Here is a 27,011-nt window from a genome sequence, read left to right as displayed (position 1 = left end):
CGTGGTTTTTGTATTAGACCCGTCGTCCATTTATTTGTAAGTCAATGTCTACAGCCAAAGAGTTCCATTTTCAAATTTTGTAATTACTTTATAAATATTGTATGTATGTAAACACTTTATTGTGCAACACAAACAAATTACAAATTAACAAAGAAATAGAACGTTATTGTCCAAAGGCGAGCTTATCACATAAAGGGATTTCTTCCAGCTAACCTTTGAATAATTGAAAAGAAAGTTGGTTCCTGGGTTGGCAATAAAATTTAATAAATCATTCAATTGAATGCTACGTACTCAATAATTATTGAACAAATTTATTATATCAAATTTACACACGAATACATAATATTAAATAAATGACGATTGTTTATATAAGTGGCCAGTTCCGGAATCTCATAGTGCGCTTAATGTATTAAGTATATATTAATAATATATCTAACATCACGACAAGTAAGTTATCGTTGACTATAATTTAAATTTGAAAAGCCCACAACAATTTTGTTTTGTTCTGTTCGTTTATAACTTATGTCATTGTAAATAACTATTTTGGCCTAAGTTATTTAAGATAAATATTGTTCGTTGTAATGTCCATAATAATAAAAAAACAATGTCAATGAAATAATGAGATTTTGTACAATATAGTCGTGGAACTTGTTTTTCTGTAACGTGTTCTGATTGTAGCAACCACAGAACAGTAAATAAAGTAGATTTTTTTTAATAACGCACACACTCAACATAGCCCCGCAATAGGGAAACCCTGCGTCGCGGGTGCCATGGACACACACATAGACAACCACAAATTACACCCAAACTCACGAGAGAAATAAATGTAGGCCACACAAATATTTCTCCCAGCCCGGGAATCGAACCTGGGACCTCTGCGTGGCAGTCCGGCATGGTAATCGTTCGGCCACAGAGGCAGTTAAAAAAGTAGAAGTGGTTATTTAGCGTCTTACGTGTGCCAGTTATAAGTCTCGAAAAACTTTTCGCTTTATATGGTGTGGTTGTGTCATTTTTTCAAAAATATTACCTGTAGTAGTATTTCGTATCATCGGTAAGTCTTATTTTAATAATTTTTTTGTTTATCGAATTGATTCAGATGTTAATCGTTCATCGTAGTCTAGTTACTGGCCGCAAGATGGCAGCACGTTAAATAAAATTTCATTATATATCGATATAGCGACTGGGTAGAGTTTAAAATTATATTCACAATCCAGAATTTATTACATTTTTTTTAAATTAAAGACTGCGACCAACCATTGTCAAGATTTCGTAGTGTTTATCATTTGTTGCTGTGCTTTTTGGCGACAGCGGTTCCGATAGTAATCGAGATTTAAGGCATTTCCATTGTTTTTTTCATCCGTGGTAGCAACCATTTCAAGCGATGAATTTCGTCATTGTTATGATTGATCTCAATAAGTATATCTATTGATAGACTAACTTGATTAAACCTAATTAATGTGACAAAAACAAAAAACAAAGGTCTGTAACAAAAGAATAGAGAAATTCGTGAGGTCTGCTGACTCGATATGTAGCTCAGTTGGTAGAGCGGTTACTCCAGATTGGTAAAACAGCCGCAGCGTCGAGTCCTGTCAGATCGAAGAATTTTTTTTTGTGTTCGATCTTTGTTATAAATAATTAAACTTAACGTTTTCGGCGCTGCTGGCGCTGGTGGATGTGGCACCGCTTTAGCACATCCTATGGATTGTAATGTAGATTCCGCTTGGAATATTCTGTAGGATTTTATGTAGCCAGGAGAGTAGTAATAACTTCAGCAGCCAACGCGCCCGCATTCTCTTGCTTAGTATGTTTAGAAGTTCAAAATTCAAAAAGGTAGTAGTGATAAGAAATCCAATTTTATAAATATTATTCCCGTTTCATTAATATTTGTGATAAAATGTTTATCGCAGAAGAGATTTTTGGTAACTGGTAAACGGTTCAAAAAATTAACCGAGAAGATGTGTTCGCTGGCGTGATCGGGCAGGGAGTGACGATAGAACGAAACAAAATCAGAATGCGAGGCAAAAAACCATGGAACAATTAAAAATTTTAATTTAAATACCAGTGGCCAGGAACAGGAGAAAGACGATAAAAATGTGGGATGACGATGTAAGGAGGTCACACCGTCACAAATTTAACTGCCTCCAAGGCCGAACGGTTTGCCACGCAGAAGTCCCGGGTTTGATTCCTGGCCTGGGGGAAATATTTGTATGCCTACATTTATTTCTCCTGTGAGTTTGAGTGTATGTGTCCATGGTGCCCCAGGGTTCCCCACATCATCAGCTTACACGCATTCACTGCTGGACATAAGCCTCCCCTTGAACACGCCAACTCTCCCAGTCTTGTGCCGCCCGCATTCAGCAGCTGCCGGCCACCTTTCTCAGGTCGTCCGTCCATCTTGCCGTAGGGCGTCCCACACAGCGTTTTCCTTGACGTGGTCGCCAGATCAAGTCTGCTTCATCGGAGATCAACCTTCCCACAGACATTGCCACTTAAGCTTACTGATTTTGCGAACTATGTCGGTCACTTTAGTTCTCTGACGTTTGACTTCGTTAGAGAGTCGGTCCATCAGAGAAACTTCAAGCATAGCTCGTTCCATCGCACGGTAAGCGATCTTAAAATTTGTGGACGAGGCTTGTTGTTAATGTCCACGTTTTGGCTGCGTAGGACATAACTGGTAGAACGCACTGGTTAAATGCCTTAATTTTAGGCTTTGTGGGATCGACGATCTGAACATGCGCCAAGTGAAGTTTGAAGCTTCCTTCAATGCCACCCAGCCCAAATTAATTCTCCCGTCGGCTTACTTCTCGAATTGAGCTTGCCAAGCTGGGTTCCCCAAGTGCGGGGCTATGAGTGTATGCGTAAAAAAATACCAAAAAAAAATGAGAATATAATAATTTTGGGATTTTAATTGATATTCTAGAAACCAAATGCTATAGTTATAAGAGCTATAATTGAAAAAATCTACTAGTCTTACCTTAAAAGTAAAAACAGCTACAAAGTCAAACATTCCGGTTTCGGCCATAATGGCGACCAAGATCATCATGCTGAAAAGTAGCAACAGGGTTTCCACGTCCAACCAGGATATCAGCTCTGGAATGGTCGGCCTCTGTCCAACTATGGAGAGCACTGCAAGGGATGTTGTGCTTATAAGGACTGCTGCCATTGTACGGTTTATTATCTGAAAGGTTTTTAAAGTGGTATTTGAAAAGACATCTTTTATTTATAAATAAAAGTGACAGACAGTGCAAAATTGACTGGTGTTAAAGAACAATGGTGAAATTATTTTTAAAATAATTCTTTGGCGTCTTCAAACGTCATAATTACAAGTTTGAATAAAATACGTTCATTACATTTTTCAAATTATATTAAAGGCCTGTCCAAGTCTGAAAATAAAATCATAATATATTTTAAAAAACTCAAATGACCAAATTAGTATGTAACATATCTGACTCTCCGGGTACTTTCCTATGTAAAATAGCACAGGTATCTCTGGTACTAGAATAAAGAAATTAACAGAACGTTATCCAGAAGATGCGGACGCCAGAGACTTACCTCTGTAATAATAAGAGTGTACAATCCACAGAGAAGCAATGTTGCATAAAGGACCCCCTTGGCGGCATCCAGGGGATTGAGTTGGAATGTCATCATAAACGGTACGGTCTTCTCAGTACCTTCTGTACGTATATGAATTGCAAAGGAACCTGTAAAACATCACATTATATATTATACCTTCAGTATAGGCCTTTCAATCTCGCTGCAATTCTGTGTTCCTCGAAAAGTTATAAGAGACTCGGTGCGGTCTCGGAGATACCGGGAAAACGAGACGTTCGAAACTTTCTAAAGTAGGTTTCCATTTATTTTTATGATACCAGGTGACGGAACGAACAAGTCGTACTCCTGGTGTTAAGCGATACGCCAGTCCATAGCAGTTACAGTGCAGATCTGAAGGACATTGCTACTGCGCCTGTCGTCCTAAGACATAAGTTAAGTCCCACGAGCCTGTACTTTTACCAGCATCCTTACCCTTCAAAACTGGAACGCAGCAATGCTGTTATTACTGCTTTGTTGGCAGAAATAGGTAAGGTGGCAGTGCTACCTTAAACAATTTTCACAACGAGCTCTACTGCTACTTATTCCACTCTATATCTATAGGCTAGATATTAGCGGGCTTTACACAGACACTCTATCGCGCATGATATAGCAATCGTACGCGATTGAGCGCGCGTGTAAGGAAAAGGGAAAGACCGCGCGATTGCACTCCTAAGTTGCGCACTCCAACACGAGTCTATCCTGCCTTTTCACGCAGTTTCACGCGGTCTATCCTGCTTTTTCACGCAATTTCACGCGGTCTATCCTGCGCTATTAGCCTTTATACGGACGTTCTTTCCATTGTAACAAAAACGAATACGAACAATCGCGCGCGAAAGAACGTTAGCTTAAAAAATTTCGAACAGGTCATCTCGCATGTTTGCACGTGCAGACTCTCCCGCGCGCAATCCTGTACACTCCTGATCACGCCCGATACAGTGACTGTGTAAAGGAGACATATTGTATTTGTGATGGTTTTTTTCATGTTTATAATAGGCACATAAGAAACAAAAACCATTTAATGTATTTTCAAAAAGAGAAGACCTGATTTTATTACTACCGTTCTTCAAGCTTCACCCTTCAGTGTTGCCATGTAATCAGAATAAAGAATGTCTATTGGTTTAGTAAATTTTTTTACAATTTACTTAAGCGCTCGAGTATTTAGACTCGATGTTCCCTAGAAAGTTTCTATAAAAGTTTCCTGCTATTACCAGTATTTTCCGTATTCGCCGGTGTCGACCGAAGTTTACCAGATCTACGTTCACCTATATTGTAGTCCAGGTCATCTTTTTGAAGGATCAAAGTCCACGCGTCCTTAGGCTGGAAAAAAGATTTATATACCTATAAACTATATATTATGATCATCTAAATAAGTGTCACTTATTGGGGGGTTCTGCGGTGTGAGTTCTTTTTAGTTTCCATATATTTCGGAACGGTTAGCGCGTTCCCATTATGTCGTGACGTCTGATAGTCGTGCAGTTTAAAGTATCGTGGCTTGTATATATAAATGAAGTTATTTACATATAGTACAACACGATTAACTGTTGTTCACGACTTTTTTGGCGTTACGACGATAGACTGTCGTGACAATGGGAAGAGCTAGAACGCTATCTTTGTAGCGACTATTCGTTCAATGATGAATTAAACTTCCATGACACATTGACAACAGATAGACGCCATGTGTGAACAGGCTAGACGTGACAGTCGTCTAACGATCTGTGTTCTTTTGGGGCTGCAGTTGCGCACGTTGCAGACGTTGCAGTGCTGCGGAGATGTTTGACTTCTATGCTATAATGAGATGACGTTGCGCTTCCATGCGAGCTCGCCTCCGCGGTAGCACCAACGGACTGAGTGTGTCTGAGATCGTGTGGGACTCACCAATGTTACAACATTAGGTGCAGCTCCACACCAGGATATTTTTCGAATTTAAAAAAAATTTTATTTTCAAGCCTACTAACTTAGTTCTAAGTGAATTTGTTACTAACATTATAGACAAGATTTCGAAATGAATACTTATAAATTTGGTACATTTTTGAATACAAATTCCATCGCAGTTTATAGTAGGGGATTGCGATTGTCGCCAGTTTGTTGACTATGAAAACGGAGGATTTCGATAGGGAGTTTATTATCTTAATAAAAAGTATAGTCAACATTTGGATTCATAAGTTTCTGAATACAGTGACAAGCTATGAGTAACATGTGTGCTTCCATTTCGATATCAAGAAATATACTAAGTTCCGACGCGGCGATAAGGCTTGCGGTCGGTTTTGTATACAGTTAAGAGTTTGAAAAATGTTTATCTAAAAAGTGCACGTGTTCTATTTAAATCAGTTGATATTTTTAAAAATCATTGATATATGTAAAGTACCTATTGAATGTAGAGGTTTTCTTGTAAAATTACGATGTAAGAATGTGTTTTTTTCTATCGTGAAAATTTTTAGGAATGGTGTTTTCACACCGTAAAGTAATTCTGAGTTTTACTATATATTTTTTCCACGCTTGTTGATTCAACGCCTTCACTGTGATGTGGAATCAACTAAAGCCATTTGTAGATGTATAATATAGATATAAAATCTATTTGTACCTGTATAGGTGGTTTGGTATCATTCCATGGTGATAGCCAAACTATGATTTTTGGCGAGTTTTCCAGTTCAGTTTTGTTCAGTTTCTCCTGTGCTGTGTCACTGAGAAACGGCCCTTTTAACGTCAGCAACATTGTCACTTCTAGTGTTGTTGAATTTAGGACAATGAAGTCTGTAAATTATGAAACTAATATTAATAATCAATACAGAATACGATAACATTGCATTTACATCGAAATTCGTTGAAAAAATACGAGGGGCAGTGAAAAAGAAATGTATCCATCATTCTATTTATTAATAACAATAATAATAACGCACACACTCAACATAGCCCCGCACTAGGGAAACCCTGTGTCGCGGGTGCCATGGACACACACATAGACAACCACAAATTACACCCAAACTCACGAGATAAATAAATGTAGGTCATACAAATATTTCGCCCGGCCCAGGAATCGAACCTGGGACCTCTGCGTGGCAGTCCGGCACCGTGGTAACCGTTCGGCCACAGAGGCAGTTAAATTAAATTAAATTTAAATAAATTGCACACAGAAGAGTACAAATGGCGGACTTAACGCTATTAGGCATTCTCTACTAGTCAACCGGAGAGCTGGATTTAAAATAATTACCAGGGGTGCATAGCATGATAATTAAAACAGATAGGAACAAGTTTATAAATAAATATGATATATAGTTTAAACACACTATAAATATAGACCGACTATATATTTACAGCCCGCGGCGCGTAGTCAGTTTCAGATTACGGGGTTTGCTTATGCTCGTCGGTGGCACAGTAATTAGTACTATGGGCGCTTGATGAGGAGGTTCCAGATTCGATCCCTATTTTGAGCCAATTTATGAAAAAAAACATTTTAGTTGGTTCTGGTCAGGGTATTCTGGGCATTGCCCTCAGAACTATTGTTACACTGGTACTCGTAGTACAGCAAAATTCCCTAGTTTGAGACCATAAATTTGGAGTGATTGTATGGCATTTTTTCCCTAATTACTTCTCTGGCATATCTTCCAAGAAAAAAGAATCTAATAGAGAGACGGTCGAGATACAACGCTATAAGTATCTTATTTCCACTACATCGGGAAGTATGCCTTACATTTTGAACAATTGTGAAATCTTGTACTCGTAATTTAGTCTCCGTATACTACCTACGTGAGGTGGCGTGCGGACGCTTCGGGCTTCGCCCTCCGCTAGACCCCGGCCTACGGCCTCGGCACTTATGACTTTAAAAGAATTAACATAATGGCGGCCATATTGACAAATGTCAAAAAGTAAATTTTGACTGCAAATTAATGATAAAAAATGTTAAACACCCATAGAGAACGCCACATGCCTAATTTCAGTAGAATTAGAGCAAATTTTTATCAACCGCTAAAAAAGTTTGTGAGGCAGCCATATTGAACAATGACTAAAAGTAATTTTTAACCGCAAATTATTATTAAACAGCCATAATCTCTATGAAGGGTTCTCCCCCACATATTTTTAGCTGAATTAGAGCAAATATTGGGCAGCCATATTGAAAAATGGCGAAAGAAAAATGTTGACCGCAAATTATTATTAAACACCCATAGGACCCCCGCATGCCGATTTTCAATCGAAACAGAGCAAATTTTCACCTGCCGCCAAAAAACACTTCTATGGCAGCCATATGGAAAAATGGCGATAAACTAATGTTGATCACAAATTATTATCAAGCACTCCTAGAGACCCCCCCATGACAAAAGGGATCAGAACAATTTTTTTCTACTACCAACAAACGCTTGAATGGCGGCCATGTTTGAAAATGGCGAAAAACCAATTTTGAGCACAAAATAAATGATCTGGCACTTCTAGAGGCCTCCACTTACCAATTTTTTGCTGAAAGAGAGCGAGTCTCTTTCGGCAGCTATTTTTGATAAAAAAACGCCTATATGGCAGCCATATTAAAAAATGGGGAAAAAAAACTTTTGACTCCAAATTATGATTAAGGACTCCTAAGATCCCCGTATGATCGTAAGATCGCCATCTTGATTTTTTTTACACAGGAAATTGACCACTATTACTCTCTATGACATTCCTTTCAGCACCTCCTACCTATCTCTAATAGTTTCCGTGATAGAAGGCTTAGAAATTTGTATGGCGGCCATCTTGTTTATTTGAATTTCGAACATTTTTTACTGTCTGCGGAAATTGACCAACGTGTATCTCATAAAAGTGCACAAAAATCCCCCCCATGTATTATAGTTTTTGCAGGCCGTTGATCACTCGTTTACATTTTCCACATTCAGGTCTTCTCATATTTGATTCTTTGCCTTGGAGCCTATCCGCGTACAACGGTATAAATATCTTTTTCCACCATATCGGGAAGTAAGCGTTCTATTTTTCTAAGGCAGTCAAGGATTTGTAGCTTTATTATATATATAAAAAGCAACCTATATGCACATCAATTTATAATACAATAATATATAATATTCTAATATTATTATAACTTTTATGTCCTTCAAAGCTACTAAACTATCTAGTTAAAACTAGCATTATATAGATAACCTTACTCTATAAGTGCTTGTCGGTCACTGGCGCCACCACCTTACCAAGGTCATGTTTGTTTTTTAACCGACTTCAAAAAGGAGGAGGTTCGCAATTCGACTTTATGCTATTATTTGTATGTATGTTACGCGATAACTAATATTTGTCAAGCGATTTAGATGATTCTTTTTTGTTGGAAAGAGAGTCCTTAGTAGTGGTCTCATTTAAATTTGAAGAAATTCCACCTCTAAGGGTGGCAAAATAGGGAATAAACTCGTTTTCGGTAACTGATTTCAATAAAACTAATCAAATAGATGTTATTCCACGAACTTTTGAAGTCGGTTTTTTTTAGTTTTCCGTATTGAGATTATTAAGATACCAAGTATGGTAAATGGTAAGTGACACCACCGTCCATAACAGTTGCAGTGCCGCTCTGTAGGGCTGGCACGACGCGGCGCGACTTGCGCGAGAGCGACATAAAGCGCGAGAGCTCTATGCGAGAACAGGGGGCCTACCATAACCTTTCAAAAAACAATCTTATTTCAATGTAAGCTTATAGTAAGCTTATTATAACATTACTCATATTCGTACCGTGACAAACCTATCAACCAAGTAATGTATTATTGCTAAAGTGACAAAAAGAACGAATGATATCCCAGTATTGTCTACTCTTTACTAAAAGGAAAGAAATAACGCTATATGAACTATATAATTCCATCTCTTTCTTTTTTGATGTTCCGAATCGTCTTATCGTAGTATAATGTTTAAGTACTCATTCATTCATTCATTCATTCATTCAATGTTTAAGTACTTAATGTTATTTACATTCAGAGAATTTTTAAAGTTAAAAAAAGAAAAGTATGTAATAATACAATCTATTAAAATTACGTGGTTGTCAATTATTTTTCCGCATTTTCATGAAGAAAAATAAATAAAACAAGCTGAGTCTTGATTGTCACGACGTGAATTTGAAATTATAGTCTAGTGTCAACTGTCAGTGTCGCCAAGGAGCATATAGATGTCGCTGTCATAATTTTACGAAATAAACATCGCGTATTTTTATTTAACTAGAAATTATTTCCTATGTACTATTAAAAAAAAATAAACAAAATATTGAAGAGATATATGTAAGTTCAAATTAACTTTTAATCATTACAAATCAATATTTAGACAATAAATTCGAAAATAATATTGTTTCCATTGCACCCGTGTAACTATTTTAAGATTACTAAATTTGACTTATGAACAATATTACTTTGTTATAGTCGCGTCATAGTACGAAGTGAGGGAATGAATAGTCACAAAGCTGCCAATAAAACATCATAGTTTTAACACTATAATAAGCTTACTTTAAGCGCGTCATGGTACGAGATGTCAATGTAAGGTTAAAGTAATATTGTCTTAAGAGCTTGTGGTAGGCCCCAAAGCAGTATCTCGCGCTTCATGTCGCGCCCTAACGTGCCAGCCCTACTGAGCTTTAAATCGCAAAGACTTGACGGACATTGCGCTGGTCACTCATGTTTTATTGACAGAAACACCGTTTAAAAGGTTATGGTCTACTCACTTTTGATTTCTCGAGGTGCGGCGTAAGATATCTTATAAATCTCCTCTGTTTCGTTGTATAATAGAAAAACAATGGTGAAAAACATCCATGTTGCTATAAGTGCAGTCATTTTTACGTAGTGTACGATTTTGGCTATCTAAAATTCACAAAATAGTCAGTTTCAAGACCACAGACCACAAACCGCAAAATGATTGTTTGGTATTGCCATTAGAGCAGAACTTAAAGAGTCGGTACTACCTCAGCTCGAGTTCCAATCTTTTCTCGTACAAATACGGTTCAATTTGCTTAGGCCAAGTGGCAGGGACACTGGCTTTATTTCAGATTTTTTTTTACAAACTAAATTAGAGCCATTTGATAAATGTATACAGTATGTATTCATTCTGTATACATTTATATATGTAGTTCTATTTGGTTCAGTTGATATAAAAAAAATATCAACATTTTCACTGATATGCGGAACCAACCAAAGCCATTTGGGGTAGTATTGACTCTTAAGTAGTCTACAGACCGAACCCTCCGATCCGGTGTTGGAGGCCTTGTTTCTAGAATCATGTCATAGGATTAGAATAGAAATAAGACCGCCGACACCAAGCCGGGCTGCATTGCCGGGTCGGTGGGTTCGGTCTGTAAACTACAACACTCGCAGGATTTTATTACTAACATCATAAACCGCCACTTTTGGTCCATGACTTTCTACAAACCATAATAGATATGTTTTTGTTGCACTATCGGACACTTTTTAGACCTGTAATATTTTTTTTATTATTATTATAAATAAGTGCGCATTTGACCTCCATCTCACCCGACGGAGGTTGACGATGTAGCATGCACACCTAAATAATGCCTATTCACTCTCGCCTTGAAAAGGTCCAAGTTATAGCGTTCGGGGAATAAGTCTGCAGGCAGGGAATTCCACTCTCTAGCCGCTTGCCTTATAAATGTGGAAGCGTACTTCGTGCGAATCTTGGGCATGTCCACAACATAGGGGTGGAATCCCAGCCCACGTCTATGTTATTAAGATGGTTCAAAAACAAATTTATGATGGTTTGTTTTTTTTAAATATCATAAAGGAAAACATTACAATCTCACCTTTGCTTTTTTCTTTGCCGCTTTTGAGTTGCCCTCACTGCAAAGAAAACGTAGTTGAAAACTTAACTTTGATACAATATAACTTAAATTAAAATTTTAAAACCCTTGATACGAAATTCGTCGAGACCAGAACCCCAATTATGCTAATTATCTTTAAACCACTAGTCACTGTAATTCGTTCGAGACTCCAATGAGATTATATTAGAGAATTAGTCGGGTGTCGTCAATTGTTTCACTTCAAATCGACCAGTTTAACTTAGGCTTTGCTATAATGGACATAAAATTGAAAAATTACAAATTTTATTACCGATGAAATGTGATTCCGTTTGTTTTGTAATTAGATGTTTTGCTGTTTTTCCCACACCACCGAATTGAACAGTCCCCCATAATTAGAGATATTATCTTTATTACAATAAATACAGAATATTTAAATAGAAATCCGAAGACATTACAACAATATGACCTTGATAATGATATGGCAACTAGGTTCGTCCAGGGAAGAACTGGCACCTTACCTATTCTCTGCCGCCAAGCACTAATGTCAGCATTATTGCCAGCCGGTTTGGAAGGGTAATGGTGCTGGCAAAATTACAGGCACATGGGACTTGTCAACTTATATCTCAGGGTGACGGGCGCAGTGGCAGTGCTCCTCAGATCTTTGTGTTTTAAAGCTCTGAGTGGCACTGCAACTGTAATGGAATGGACCGGTGTGTCGCCTATCATCAGGCGCACCACTTGTTCGTTCCAGCACTAGTATCATTAAAAACTAAACAAACGGCAATATCAATAACAACAACCACACTGAAGTAAGCTCACCCTTCATTTTCCACGACCTGATTATCGGACAGTTTGTTTCCGCTTTTATCATCAACAAATACTTGGACGCTGTTTGTGATCTGTGGTGCCGAACTCACGAAGGGCAGTCTCGATCTTGTTGTGTTCCGGCCTTTTAATTGAGCTGACTCTGTGCCTGTAAAAAAGTCAATCATAATTTAAACGTCCCAATGCTGGAAAAGAGTATCCGGAGTCAGGACCTGAACTTAAAAGGTTCCTGTGCTTGCATAGGTTATAGCGCCCTTCTCGTATACCCTAAGGGCATTTGCGCATTATATCCGTTATATCGTTCCGAATCCGAGTAATGACAGTCCGAAATGTCACAGGGATCATTTTATTATCTAAGTGTCATAAGCGACATCCGAAACGGATCCGATTTTTCTAGATTTGCATAGTCTCGAATTCCGAACACATACGAATGGGATGCAATGTGTAAACGCGTTATGGGTCGGTAGTGACCCACTATAATCAATATTTAAATCAATACTTATGTAGAAAGGGACGAGGCTGTTCTGCCGTCCATTAACTAGAACGTGGTTAAGTAACAAATGGTCACGGGATAAATGGTCAAATATCCCTTTGAAATAGCAATAATCTCAGTACAGAGTACTAAAAAAACCGACCTCAAAAGTACGTGGAATTACGTCTATTTGCTAAGTTTTATTGAAATATCCCCTAATTCCCCACTATACAGGACTTGACACTGGAGATAATAAAAATCGGTTCTCACTACTCACAGTTAAATTAAAGTTAGGCGCCATTTATAAAAATGAATCTTCATGCGTGAACAGTCACCCTTAAAGGTGGATGATTTCGAAATGAAATGGGACCACTATGGAAGTACCCCCTTTCCAACAAAAAAAGAATCATGAAAATCGGTTCACAAATACCGGAATTATCGCGTAACATACGTACAAAAAAAAGGACATACAGTCGAATTGAGAACCTCCTCCTTTTTTGAAGTCAGTTAAAAAATAGAGCACAATTCTCTTTTAAAACCAGTTAAAATTAGTTAATGTGTTCGACTTATCGGATATTCTAAAACCGGGTTAGGGTTTTTTATGATGTCTCAAATATTAGGGTTGTGAACCTACTTCGACTTCATCGAAAAGTTCATAGTAAATCGACGCATCCGAAGAACAGAGTCGGATGTGATTATATAGAGAAATGAGATTAAGTACGTTACGAGAATGATTTCGTTATTCAAACCAAGGCCTATATAAAGGTGTTTTGAGAATTTTATATATCTTATTTCGTTTCGGACATATGAAATAGAACAACGGTCGATCTGACATCCACTCGCTAAGAAGAACGAACGAAATGCACTATATCCTGAGAACAAGTAGTCTTACACATACGTCTTTGTTCTACGGATGAGGCGAAATTTGAAATAAAAGTTCGCATGTAAATTCAGAAGTTCTAGACCGGATTCGATACTACGGTCTATGCTTGAGAGACTGTAGGTTATTACAGATTTTAGGCTATCACAGCTTTTTTTATAAATGTAAATATTGAAAAAAAAATAATTACAATCAGTGGATAAAGTAAAATTTTAATAGCAGTAGATCTCCTTGGGAAAGAATTCGTCCAGGGAAGTACTGCCACTTTACCTATTTCTGCTACCAAGCAGTAGGTAATGTGAGCATTACTGCGTTCCGGTTTTGAAGGGTCAGGGTGCTGGTGAAATTACCGGCATTGGGGACTTGTAAACTTATGTCTCAGGGTGACGGGCGTAGTGGCAGTGCCCCTCAGATCTTTGCGATTTAAAGCTTTGAATAGCACTGCAACTGTTATGGACAGGCGTGTAGCGTACCTTCAGGCGCACGACTAGTTCCTCCCGTTACTTGATATTATAAATAACAAAAAAAAAAGATTTTCAGACATGAATTAGGCACATTCTAGGCAAGTTTGTTGCCATCTCGTTGCATTCCAAATTATATCGTCACTTTAGATTAAATGAATATGTGAAATGCTTTCCTATATCTTTGTGCTTTATACTAATATTGCAAATACAACAAAATATAAAACATAACATTTGAAATTCGGGTCGGTGTAACACAATTAATAATAATAACGCACACACTCAACATAGCCCCGCACTAGGGAAACCCTGTGTCGCGGGTGCCATGGACACACACATAGACAACCACAAATTACACCCAAACTCACGAGAGAAATAAATGTAGGCCATACAAATATTTCTCCCGGCCCGGGAATCGAACCTGGGGCCTCTGCGTGGCAGTCCGGCATGGTAACCGTTCGGCCACGGAGGCAGTTAATTAGTATTGGGTCATGGAAAAATTTCCATTTTGAAAAAATCATATTTTTCCGGATATTATTTCCTTTAATTTTCCACATTCGACGTTGACTCCTGTCAAAAATTGAAGTTAGTGAACGAAAACGAAGGAGCCAACAACGTTGTGGTTATTGGAGGTTTTTTCGCTGTTATGTTCGCTCAGTATTTAGTCGAATAATAGAATACTTTGCCGTGGCGTCTTCACTGTTGTACAAATGTATGCCTCCAAATAAAGATAAAAACAATGTCTACCCACTTATAAGTTTCTTTTTAAATACTTTGTATTAGTTTGTTCGTAACCAGGAATGAATGGCATCGAGACAAACCCAACTAGGATTTAACAGTGTTTTACATTATTTATGTATACTTTTTTCTTAAAACAATAAAATAAATTTAAAAAAATCATTTTAAATCTCGTTTTTCTTTGTGGCATTTATCTATACAAGCTCATAAAAACAGTTGCTAAATAAAACTTCAAAATATATTTTTAAACGTAGACTATCCTTGATAATAACCATAATATGGAAAGTTGTGAGTGAATTAGTGAAGTGTAGGTATGTCCACTTTAGTTTAGAAAAAGTTTTTCAAAATGAAATCTTTCCAGCAAGCATGATTCAAATACGCTGCAGCAATTTGTTTTTTTTTTTATCAAAGCCATTATAGTTGTTCAGTTGCCTTCCAAATTATGTTTTTCAAATTTTTCGGGAAATTTTCCGGAAAATTTTCCACTGCTTTCAAATTTTTCGGAAAATTACCTAACAATAAACACAAGATTACAGTGTGTTATTGTCTGTTGTGAGAATAAAGCATTCTGCCGTTTTAGATCACGTGTGACAGTCGTAACTAATGCTTAAAATTAACGTGACGTTACTAATAAATCCATACAAAGAATAACTTACAAATAATTCGCATTCCAATCCTAATTCATATACAAAGACGTTTCAAACTTCATACCACTTCAAATTCTAAAAATTCAAAGTATTATTCATTGTTACATAATATTACTATACAAATCATTAAATTGTAGCGTTATAGTTGAAGTTTCACTGTGTCATTTTCACAACGTCATCATTCCATTGCTGTGCACGAGAATCAACAACGATCTCTGCTAAAGAGAAGGCTTGGTCAAGTTTTTCAAAGGTTAAGAACCATCTTCTACATGGATATGAAATATAACTTTTACCCTCCGCTTTTCCAGAGAGTACTACGGTAGGAAAATATATTCACCAGTAAAAGCACAAGGACCCCGATTCAGACTCTTTGATATTTTATCCGAATCGATCCATTGGATATTGTTCTCGAATCGAATGGCGCTTTCCGAGCTATTCAGAACATTACGAGTTAAACTTTTATAATAGTCGGTGAAATAGATTATAAGAAAAATGAAAACCCTTTTATATTAACGTGTTATCAACATATACAAATCATGTTTTTACAGTGGCATTTCAATTGTAGTCAGCTGTTCTTTCGCCCCGCTTGCGGCCGCCCAGGTTTCATTAATGAATTTGTGAAGTCGTAGTAACGTAACTAGCAATACAGTTGTGACGCAGTGGTTGTTTCGGACAATCACTATTTATACAAACATAATTAAAGTTATATCAACATTAAAAGTCACTTATTTTTATTTGATATTTTGCACAGAGGGTCTAGATCAAGTATAGGTTTGGCTCCTTTAATATGACTACACCTTGCGGTTACACCCTGTATACATTTTTAAGAATTTAAAGGCCTAAAATATAGGAATGCATTAATTAGTCTTGTAACGAATTAATAAAATTGAACAAAATCCAGACTTTATTTAAAATAATAAGAGATTTCCACATTAATTCTTGCTTTGTAAACAATAGGACGTTCGGTCACTTTCATTCGATAACTGTGTTCTGAATAAAGTTTGTAGCCTTTGCCGGTCGAAAAGTTCGAGTAATCGTACGGGAGTGACGTCATTTCGGTTCGGTTTCGAATACGACAGTTTGACGTTCGATTCGAATGTTGTGAATAAAAATAAAAAGAAATCGTACGATATCAAATCGATTGGTCGACAACTGAATTATCGTAACGTTCTGAATCGACCCCTTGGAGGACGATTTGCGGACCCCAGCCCGTTATACCGTACACTGTACTACCAACTGAGGTAGTAGTAATATAGGTAGATAATTTACCTATAGCACTATTGGTTGCAAGATTTAGTAGTAAGGCGGGTTATGAAATAAAAACTTAAATGTAACGGCATCAGCTGCGGTGAGGTTTTTCAAAAATCTCTCACTAGATGTCACTAGCGGAGACCAATACCGAAAGTCAATACAGAGATCACAGACATAGACGCCGCAAGTATAGCAATTTGTATGAGAACCGAGCGTGGCACATTTTATGTATCCTCCATGACGTCACACGAACTATTTAGTGACGGGAATTCAATTAATCGATTCAAGTATTCGTTAATTACAAGTAGTCGTGAAATATTAATATAGTAGAAAAATACCGTAACAATATAGTTATGTCCTTTATAAAAAGTTGTTTTAAAAAAATTTTGATTATTTAAAAAATTTAATTCGATCTTTGCATTAATAATCATAACAAAACTAGTGAAGTTATTTCACAATAAATCTGAATTATGAAATAAAATTAAAAAACCACGGACATAAAACGGTGTACTTCAAAAAGCCAATACAGTCACCCCATGTATTTTGTACACCAATTGTAAACTGTTTGTTTCCCAAATAAAAAACGTAAACAAAGAATAAGTGATCGTAAACCTTTTTTTTTTCAGGCAACAAATTACAGTAATGGAAAATATCGTCAGTATTGATGACAAATGACATTTACAAATGTCACTATATGTTATTACTTAATAATAAATTTTCAATTTAATGTTTGGAAGCCCTTTTTTGTTTTTTTTTTTCATAGTACAAGTCTTTGAAATAGATTAAGTACCTATGTGAATACCTATAGATTTTTTTCAAGTAAGTAAATAAAACGTAATAATTACGTAAATAGTACACACACATCAAATGTATCTAGGGATCAAGCACGTTTTTGCTAATTACTAAAAATCAGGTTGATTAATGAATTATTCGAACAGAAATGGAATTTTTTTGATCAAATTCCTTATGAAATACAAATTATGAAATTGATCAAAAGTAATCCATTGGTGTTTAAATAAGAATTAATTAAAATTCTGATTTTTACATGAAGCGCACTATAAGTTTCCGGAAAGAATAAGAAAAATACTGGAAATGGTCAGAAATGAATTTATTGTTCGTTAGCGTTAATGCACTTTATATCATACGAATGGACCAATTTTGAAAACATTTATGCCACTCCTCCGTGACAATCTCTGAAACATATTTTCCATACTCTTCGACAGCCTCTTCAGGTGATGAAAATCGTTGACTGCGTAACGTAGCGTCGGGACTGTACGCGGGATGGCTCATAAGGTCAACGTTGTTCACCTTCAAAATTCATTTGTCTGTCTGGCCTTGTGAGAACTGGCATTATCGTGGTGCAAGGTAATACGGCGTTTACGGTTATTTTTACGGAGTTTGTCAAGAACTCCCGGCAAACAAGAGATTCACACAACCGCGTTTGAATTCTGCAAACCAGCTATAAATAGTCGTCTTGCATGGTGCTTCATCGCCAAAAGTTGACACCAACAGTTTGAAGCCGAGCGAAGCTCCGCTAAGCTATTAAATTACACTTAAAGTCGTAGAAAATTATACTACGAAAATTTTTACGAGTTAAATCCATGGTGATGTAGACAACCAATTTCTAAAATGACGTCATAATATAAAAACAAGTGACAGTCAGATGAAACAAACTGTATTCTACAGCCAAAGAGTTCCATTTTGAAATGTTCTAATTATTTTTTAAATATTTATGTAAGTGGCTAGTTCCGGAAACTTATAGTGCGCCCTATGTAGTAATAGGCAAATACTTGCTTGATTGCTAGACGCTTTTGATGTGTGTATGTTTGATAATTTTGTTTTAATGACTGAATGAACTAGTGCGTGACAAAAGGCCCAAAATTTCCTTCTATCTAATACTAAAAAACGAAATATGGAGCTCCGCTCGTTTCGCGTCGAGGCAATTCACCTGGAGGTTAAAAATACTGCAATCGACATTTTTTCCACAAATATTTTTTTTATTTGCAAATTGTCTGTACGTATTTAATACACACTGTGCAATAGAATATCGAAACGCTTTTGTTACTTTTTCTTTTGACTCGATTCCAACTCGCTAGTGGCTATTTTAAACCGGTCAAATCTGGTTTCATGCCACACGTGCCTATCTACACTCACGGACAATAAAATCAGCCAATAGACTACGACTGTATTCTAACTGCGAAGTTAAAAACAACATGTGCATTAACTGTTTTTTTTAGAACATACTTTAATTTTTGGTCGTAAAACTTAAAATTTATGATTATCGCGAATTTTATTAGGTTTTCGCGATTATTAAACATAGGAAATGAAATTATTTTGCTGGATTTAAATCGCGTATATTTGTTTTTCAAACACCAACGTTTAGAGGGCCCTTTACAGGTCTCATGGTCACGGTTGGCTGAGTCAAACTAGTTTAAATGCGCCTTATCTGTCTATCTCAACGTTTTATTTACTCAAGTTCAACTCAAGGTTAATATTATCGGGCAGCGAATCAATTCAGATCTTGGGAAATCTCTCTTCTACAAGTTGTTCACATACAGTATAACACGATAAACTGTCGTTGCGACGACAGACTGTCGTGACAATGGAAACAGCTAGAACGACTGTCGTCCGACGATAAATAAACCGTCACGACAGAAATCTGACGATAAATAATCCTAACTTCAAACGATTCTGTCGTGCAAACCAAAGCGAAGCCGATAAATTGTCGTCACGATCTAGTGGTAACAGGTAGTCGCGACAGTCGTATAAAATAAAAGTCCACGACACAGTCACGACAGGTAGTCGTGATATGGGAACAGGTTAGATGCGACAGTCGTCCAACGATAAATAAAACGTTACGAAATACTGGGAACGCGCCCTTAGGCTCAATAGACAAAATTATATTAATTCTTGTGCTTTATACAAACTTAAACAACTACATAGATTCACCAGAATTATTACAAAAAAATACTTAAGAGCGATGCCACACGATGCGTTGCATCGGCGTTGCGACGCCTAAGCATTGAAGTTACGTTTTTTATGAAACCAAGTAACGGGACGGGCAAGTTATGCGCCTAGTGGTAAATGACAAGCCTGTACATAGCAGTTGCAGTATCACTTAGAGCTTTAAATCGCAAATATCTGAGGGCCTCTGCCACTCTGCCCATCATCCTGAAACGTAAGTTGACAAGTCCCATGTGCTTATAATTTCACCAGCACCCTTAAACTCATGAGCGGCCGCGCGTCGGTGCGCATTTCAGTGTGACAGGGTTCATATAAACTCGTACATTACAAAAATTCCCGCGCCCGGAACGCTTCCTCGGCCGCCTCTGTGTGGCCAGAGCATAACTCTTCAAAACCGGAATGCAATATTACTTACATTACATTACTGCTTGGCGGTAGAAATAGTTGAGGTAGCGCAATACTTCCCTGGACGAACTCTTTCTCCAGTTGATAAAACTGCAATTGCGCAAGTGGAAATAGAGGATAAAGTCTTTGAATCATCTTTGAGTACGATACTTTTTTCCACTGAAAAAATGAGTAGATTCATATTGCAACAACGCGACCTGAGTTACTTCCTGCATGTGTTGCAGTCATTTTTTTTTTTTTGACGGCGGGGAAATCTTTATGGATACCACTGAGCCCAGGGAGACTCAGGGGTTATGTGGGGACTCTCCCTCCAGACTGGAGGGCTTACCCCACTAAAAACCCCCAGGTTTCCCTCTCGCCGGTTGAGTCGGCGCCGTGGATCAGTGAACATTCACCACGACGCCGCCCGGCCGCCCTACCTTACGCCAGGGCTCCCGCGCCAACGGAGGGGCGAGTCGGTTGTCCTCCGACCCGCCCCCCAGACGAGTGAGGCCGTGCAATGCAGGCTCCGGAATGTGTTGCAGTCCTTTGTCATCCCTAGAGGATACGCGATATGCCCGATATATGATTAGTGACGATTACAGGGGAAAAAGTTTCAATAATAGCTGATCATGAGGTAAAAATGAATAAAAGTACTGGGTTTGTTATGTGCTGTACATTTGGTGATGAGCTTGACATATATTGGCAGCAAAAGCTTAACTTGCCGATGAAAATTATCGTTGATCAGAATAGAAGGATAGACCTGCATGCTGGTGTCATTCAGGCAGCCAACACTGGAATCTATAGTGAAATAAATGGACTAAAAGCAAAAGAAGCAAGAAAGAAAACAATTGAAATCCTAACTGAAAAGGGTCTTTTGATAGAGAGCACTAACATTTCTCATTCCGTAAAGTGTGCAGAAAGATTTGGTGCACCAACTACTACTACTAAAAAAATTGCGTTGTACTACATACAAAGTACAACTACATGCGACATGTAGCACAGACAGCGTGCGCATCGGACATGGGGTCAGGAGACAAAGCGGGGAGGGGTGCGTAAGCGGCGTTACGTTGCGAAACTCGAAATTGTTATTATACGCAAAGAATAAAAAGACGAACATGCCTATTTTCGGATTTTGTTAGCTACCCGATAATATTGTCCTGAAGTTCACGACATTATTATCGTTTAGATAGGCACATCATTTTATAGTCGATTTAAAAAGTAATAGTCACCTTGACTTATTTTATACGAAAGAAGATACGTAGTCGAGTATTTAGTACCTATTGTTTATCAGATATCGCGGCGAATATCAAATAAATATTTTTGTAACTAATCTTTTTTACATTGACGAGCTGCAATTTATCAAAGCTATTTAAATTTCTAGAGATAACAAATAAATTAACTAGATGGCGCCTATTGCACAGATTTTTATGGATAGTGCCGGTAATTATTTATTTTGTTTAGGATTTGCGCCATCTACCTATATTAGAAAGCTTTAATATACAAATAAATTTGTAACACACAATGCCATCTATTGACATGCATTTTGTCAAAGTTCAGAAAAAATATTTTAAACCGTGGTCAATTCTTAAATTTCATATAAAAGATGAATTAATCAATAATAATTAATAAATCTACGGCCATTTACATAATAATAGGGGTTAAAGTATGAAATTGCCGATTTGTACTGAAAATCTAAATTGTTTATTTTTTAATTTTTTAACAAATTTATTTAATCAAAATAGTTGCCATTATTATCTATACATTGCTGCCATCTAATGGGAAGGTTATTAATGCCTTTGCGATAGAACTCCGACGAGCTAGACTGCACAAACTGTGTGAAAGCATTTTGTACTGCCTCCTGGGAAGAAAACTTCTTGTCACGTAGATAATTGTCCAAATCACGAAAAAAATGGTAGTCCGTTGGAGCAAGGTCTGGTGAATACGGAGGATGACGAATGGTTTCTAACTGCAGTTCCTGAAGGGTCAAAATGGTTTCTCGTGCTGTGTGAGGTCTCGCGTTGTCGTGGAGCAATAATGGTGAAGATCGATTCATGAGTCGGGGCTGTTTTACTGCTAGTTTTGTCAACATGGTTCGGAGTTCGGCACAATAGACATCTGCCGTTATTGCTTGATCAGATCGGAGAAAACTCTAGTGAATAACACCATGCTGAAACCACCAAACAGTTACCATTACCTTTTTATTGGTAAGTTTTGCTTTAGGACACTGTTGTGGCATTTGACCTGGGGTCAGCCATTGCGTTTTTCTTTTCCGGTTATCATAAAGAATCCACTTTTCATCACATGTTACAATTCGATCCAATATTCCTTCATTTCTGTACCGGTTCAACAAGGCAACACAAGTTTAACACGCGTTTCTTTCTGCAGATCAGTCAAATCATGAGGCACCCATTTTTCGTATTTTTTTATTTTATTGATTTGACGCAAGTGAGTCAATATTGTGGGTAAGGTAACGTTAAACCATGCCGCTAATTCCTGGGTAGTTTGACTAGGATCGGCTTCCACTATCTCTCTTAATTCATCGTTATTCACCTGTGTGGGCGGTCTTCCTCGTTGCTCGTTTTTTAAGTCGAAATTTCCATCACGAAAGCGTTTAAACCAAAATCGCACGGTGCGTTCATTAGTAGACCCCTCTCCAAACGCAGCATTGATATTGCGGGCTGTTTCTGCCGCGTTAGTTCCGCGTCGGAACTCGTATTCAAAAATCACTCGAATTTTCGCAGTATCCATCTTTCTTGTCTAAATTGAATAACAAAAACAATTGAAAGTCGATATTCAAATGTATCAAATTTAAAAAAAAAAAAAATCACAGAAACCATTTGAAAAAAGTTTCATTCGAAAACCTCAAACCATGAAGATTCTATGAAAATTCAAAGAACCTATTGCAATAAAACGGCAATTTCATACTTTAACCCCTAATTATAAACTATTTTCAGGCTATTGATCAGCGCCATCTGGATATAAGAAGAAATTTTGACCTTTTTCAGAGTTACGATCTGGTAATATAGAGATTATCAGTTCTTTGAAGTTATTAGTCCATGGTCATTATAACATTTTATATGCAATCGCTATGGTTATCGACCTAATGTATAAACAAAGGTTGATCTTAACTGATCAAACACAATCAATTTTTATACTGTGATTAAAATTTATTGCATATGTTTAGTGTGGTACGAACGCCGCCGCTAGATGGCGTTGGTTGGATTTTTCATCGAGATTTTATTTATTTACGTATTTAAATAATAAGCTGAAGCATTTTAGTATAATATTTTTTTTACCACCCTGTAGTCTTATTGCCTAGTTACAACCACCTCAGGGCGCCACTTGGTACTGCAGTGAACGAGAACTGCTGCTCGTTATTCATGGAAATGATATACCCTATAAAGTTGTTCAATTTAAAGCTCTCAAGTACTTATAAATAGCAAACGAACTTATTGGCTCAGTGGTTCGCTCCTCTGACCACTAGATGAGGTTTCGGTTTCATTTCTTGATAAATACAAATAAAGAAATTAATATTCGAAATTGACGGCAACCGAGGTGTTACGTGTAGTGCTTCCGCATTATTTTTTATTATTCCACGACCATGAATTCCCTTACTCTAGAATATGGTCATAACCGTTCTAAACCGAGTCTGAATCAGTCTGATTTTCAGATTAAAAAGACCATATCTTGACACCATGCTGCGTATCAATCTGTAAAGTTCAGAAATCAGCTTTGAAAATGCATGTTGTTTTTATAATACTAAGGGACAGGACGAACAAGTCATGTGCCTGGTTGTAAGCGACACGCTTGACCGTAACTTTAAATTACAAAGATCTGTGGGGCACTGACACTACACCCGTCACCCTGAGACATAAATTGACAAATCCCATGTTCATTGTCACGCATAAAAAAATAATTGAAATAAACTCTCGAGGTCTCGTTCTTGAATGGCTTCCAATTTGGATAACATTCTTTGTATTTTACGTGTTGAATTTTAACGATACATTGACATTTCGTCAAGGATAGTGCAAACCTGCGTATGTAGTAGTAGTAAAAAGGTGCGTTTTTGCACGAAACCAAATTTCACGGGAGAGGGATTTGACGTTATTACTATGTTATCTCTATGGCTACGACTTTCATTATTGCACAATCAGCATTAATTTATGTTGTCTACGGACTGATAACAATAGATTATCCGTATATCACGCTAATTAGGTTGCCACGACATTTACGTGAATTTGACTTGGCCACTAAATTGTCGAAATGGAAACTCATAATTAAATGCTAGTTACGCGTAATTGCACTATCCCGGACGATCTGTTTGTTTTTCCTTGATATGTTTGTATGGTGTAACTATCTTTACATATTATCTATCTATTATCTAATAAATACTTAGTTAGATCTAAGTTAGATTAACGTTGTTTGTTTTCTTGTTGACGTTTGAAAATTTGGACTTGACGACATTGAAAATTTTATTTATTTATTTATTGGTTCAGCAAGAGCTTAACGTTTACGTACATTATTATATAATACAAGACTAGTGTGTAGCCCAATTACATCCGAACACAACATCATTGTCATGATAATTAAAAACAACATAATTGAAAAATAACCTATTTAAAAATTATTTTGTTAAAATGGACTTTTCATTGTTATTGTTTACATCTGATTAAAAATTTTAAATGAAAATCTAAAATGCTTCAACTACCAATTTTTTTTTTTATTACATCAAGTGACAGGACGGACAAGTCGTGTGCATTATGATTAGCTACACGCATATCCATAACAGTTGCATTGGCCCTCAGAACTTTTAATCGCAAAAATTTGACGGTGCCCGTCACTCTGAGACATAAGTGGACAAGTCTCATGTGCCTGTAATTTCTCCAGAACCCTTACCCTTCAAAACTGCAACACAGTAATACTGACATTACTTCTTGGCGGCAGAAATAGGTAAGGTGGCAGTACTTCCCTGGACGAACTCTTTCACAAGGAGGTCTACTGCTACTAAAAAATATCTGAGAGTGGACCGCAAAAACGTCCCTATGAGACGGGGCAAATTGTCAAGTTTAAATTACAATGTCAAGATCTGCTCGACTATTCAGGCTATTGTAGTATTGTAATTGAACAGCATTCTGGACACCGGGGAGTGGCTCATTAAATTTGTCCTGGAAAGGGGCAGTTAAAAGGTTGGCTAAGTTGCCTCCTAGAGTTGGGACGTGGAACAGGATGTGCGATTGTCAATAATATGTCCCAGACAACGCAGAGCATGAAGTCGGTTTCCTCTGCATGTAGTTAATGTGAGAAGTCGTTATCAACTTCATGCAGTCGAGGAATCGGATAACGACTTCACGCATCAGCTACAAACATGTAGTCAGTTTGTTCGCAGCCTTAGTGCTAAGTTTGGTATCATTCAACATCTTGACCTTTTTTTTAAAAGAAAAGAGTAGACAACAAACTTACCATGTTCTTTCTCGTAGAATTTTCGAAAAGGTGCCAAAGCAGGGTCGTATTTGACCTCTTCCGGGAGACCAAGCCATAATTGTACAGCCCCAGCAGTCAGCTCACCACAGGAGACCAGGGAATACTGACTCCGGTTCAACTCAGGAGTCGACTCCTTCCTGGAACCACGCCATTCTTTGACACTGTTCATTAACTTGTGCATTTTTTCATTAAATTTGTTTTCATTAGGTTAATACTTTCATTAAATTAATTGTTTTTTATTATTTCATTTATTTTCTACACATTTTTGTTGTTTAACACTCGCGAGTTTCGATTTCTATTATTATATTATTTTTGTTACTATTACACACCATAAAAAATTATGTTAAAGTTTTGTTTTGGTGATATCTCCCATTACTGATTAATTACCAATTATACTGCCCTCCTTGTCATAAACGACGCACTTGCATTTTGGTAACTTCTAGATAATGGCACCTAAAGTTTCTTTGCTAGTAAAAAAATGTCAAATGCTAATTCTGCTTAACAATAAACCTGAAACTACAGGACTACCGCTTATTGAGTAGGTTCCTTTGGAATAGCTGCGCGGTGCGGGAGGAGTAACAGTTTATGTAAGGGCGCGTTCGCATTAAGTCGTAACGTTTTATTTATCGTTGGACGACTGTCGCGTCTAGCCTATTCCCATATCACGACTATGTGTCGTGACTGTCTTTTCTTATAATATCAAGTGACGGGACGAACTAGCTGTGGGCCTGATAGTAAGCTACACACCTGTCCAGGACAGTTGCAGTCCCACTCAGCTCTTTAAATCGCAGAGATCTGAGGCGTACTTTCGCTTCGCCCGTCCTTTAGTTCACTTTCATAACTAAGTTTTCTTAACTGGTTAAGAAAAACCCTTTTTTATTATTGTTTTCACAACTGGTTTTTAAACAAGAATACGAAGTGTTCATTCATAACTGACAATCACAAATAGTTAAGAAACGAATAATTATGATTATGTTTTTATAACTAGCTACAGTCAGCATTAATATTTTTCCTTTAACCTTAAATCAAACACAAAATGTTGCCCTGAGACATAAGTTAAAAAGTCCCATGTGCCTATAATTGCACCAGCACTATTACCCTTCAAAACCGGAACGCAGTAATGACATTACTGCTTGGCGGTAGAAATAAATAAGGTGGCCGAACTTCCTTGGACGAATTATTTCATAAGGAGCTTTACTGCTACTCGTGTCGTGGACTTTTATTTTATTGTTAAACGACTGTCGTGTCTAGCTATTCCCAATAGATCGTATCGACAATTTATCGGCCCACAGCAGTCATTACCTTACCTAAATTGTCGTTTTCACGACAGAATCGTTTGAAGCTGCGATTATCTGTCGTCACATTTTTGTCGTATTTATGTATCATCTGATGAGTGCCATTCAGGCTCTCCCCATTGTCACGTCAGTCTGTCGTCGTAATGTCAAAAAAGTCGTGAATGACAGTTAATCATGTTATATAGATTTTAAGACTTTCGTGGTTATTCACTAAATGGTTATCACTAATATGAGGTTTCTTACCATGGTATGACTTATTTTTGTTTTCCCGA

General features: G+C 37.3%; 1 protein-coding gene across 1 annotated transcript; it reads right to left on the bottom strand.

Moving 5' to 3' along the window:
• Positions 1-2,612: 2,612 nt before the first annotated feature.
• On the bottom strand, positions 2,613-25,625 carry LOC113232136 (P protein-like). The gene is made up of 9 exons (XM_026466772.1): positions 25,424-25,625; positions 12,158-12,311; positions 11,342-11,378; positions 10,253-10,388; positions 6,173-6,342; positions 4,800-4,908; positions 3,553-3,701; positions 2,966-3,178; positions 2,613-2,726 (listed from the first exon to the last, which is right to left on the bottom strand). The coding sequence occupies exons 1-9, from the start codon at positions 25,623-25,625 to the stop codon at positions 2,613-2,615; spliced, it is 1,284 nt and encodes a 427-aa protein (XP_026322557.1).
• Between the last annotated feature and the right edge of the window lie 1,386 nt (positions 25,626-27,011).

The sequence above is a fragment of the Hyposmocoma kahamanoa genome, unplaced genomic scaffold (genome assembly GCF_003589595.1).
Source record: "Hyposmocoma kahamanoa isolate Upper Pololo Valley unplaced genomic scaffold, ASM358959v1 67, whole genome shotgun sequence".
In the NCBI taxonomy this organism is placed as follows: Eukaryota; Metazoa; Arthropoda; class Insecta; order Lepidoptera; family Cosmopterigidae; genus Hyposmocoma; species Hyposmocoma kahamanoa.
Note: the sequence above shows the minus strand (reverse complement) of the source record. Positions and strands in the feature narration are given on the sequence as shown.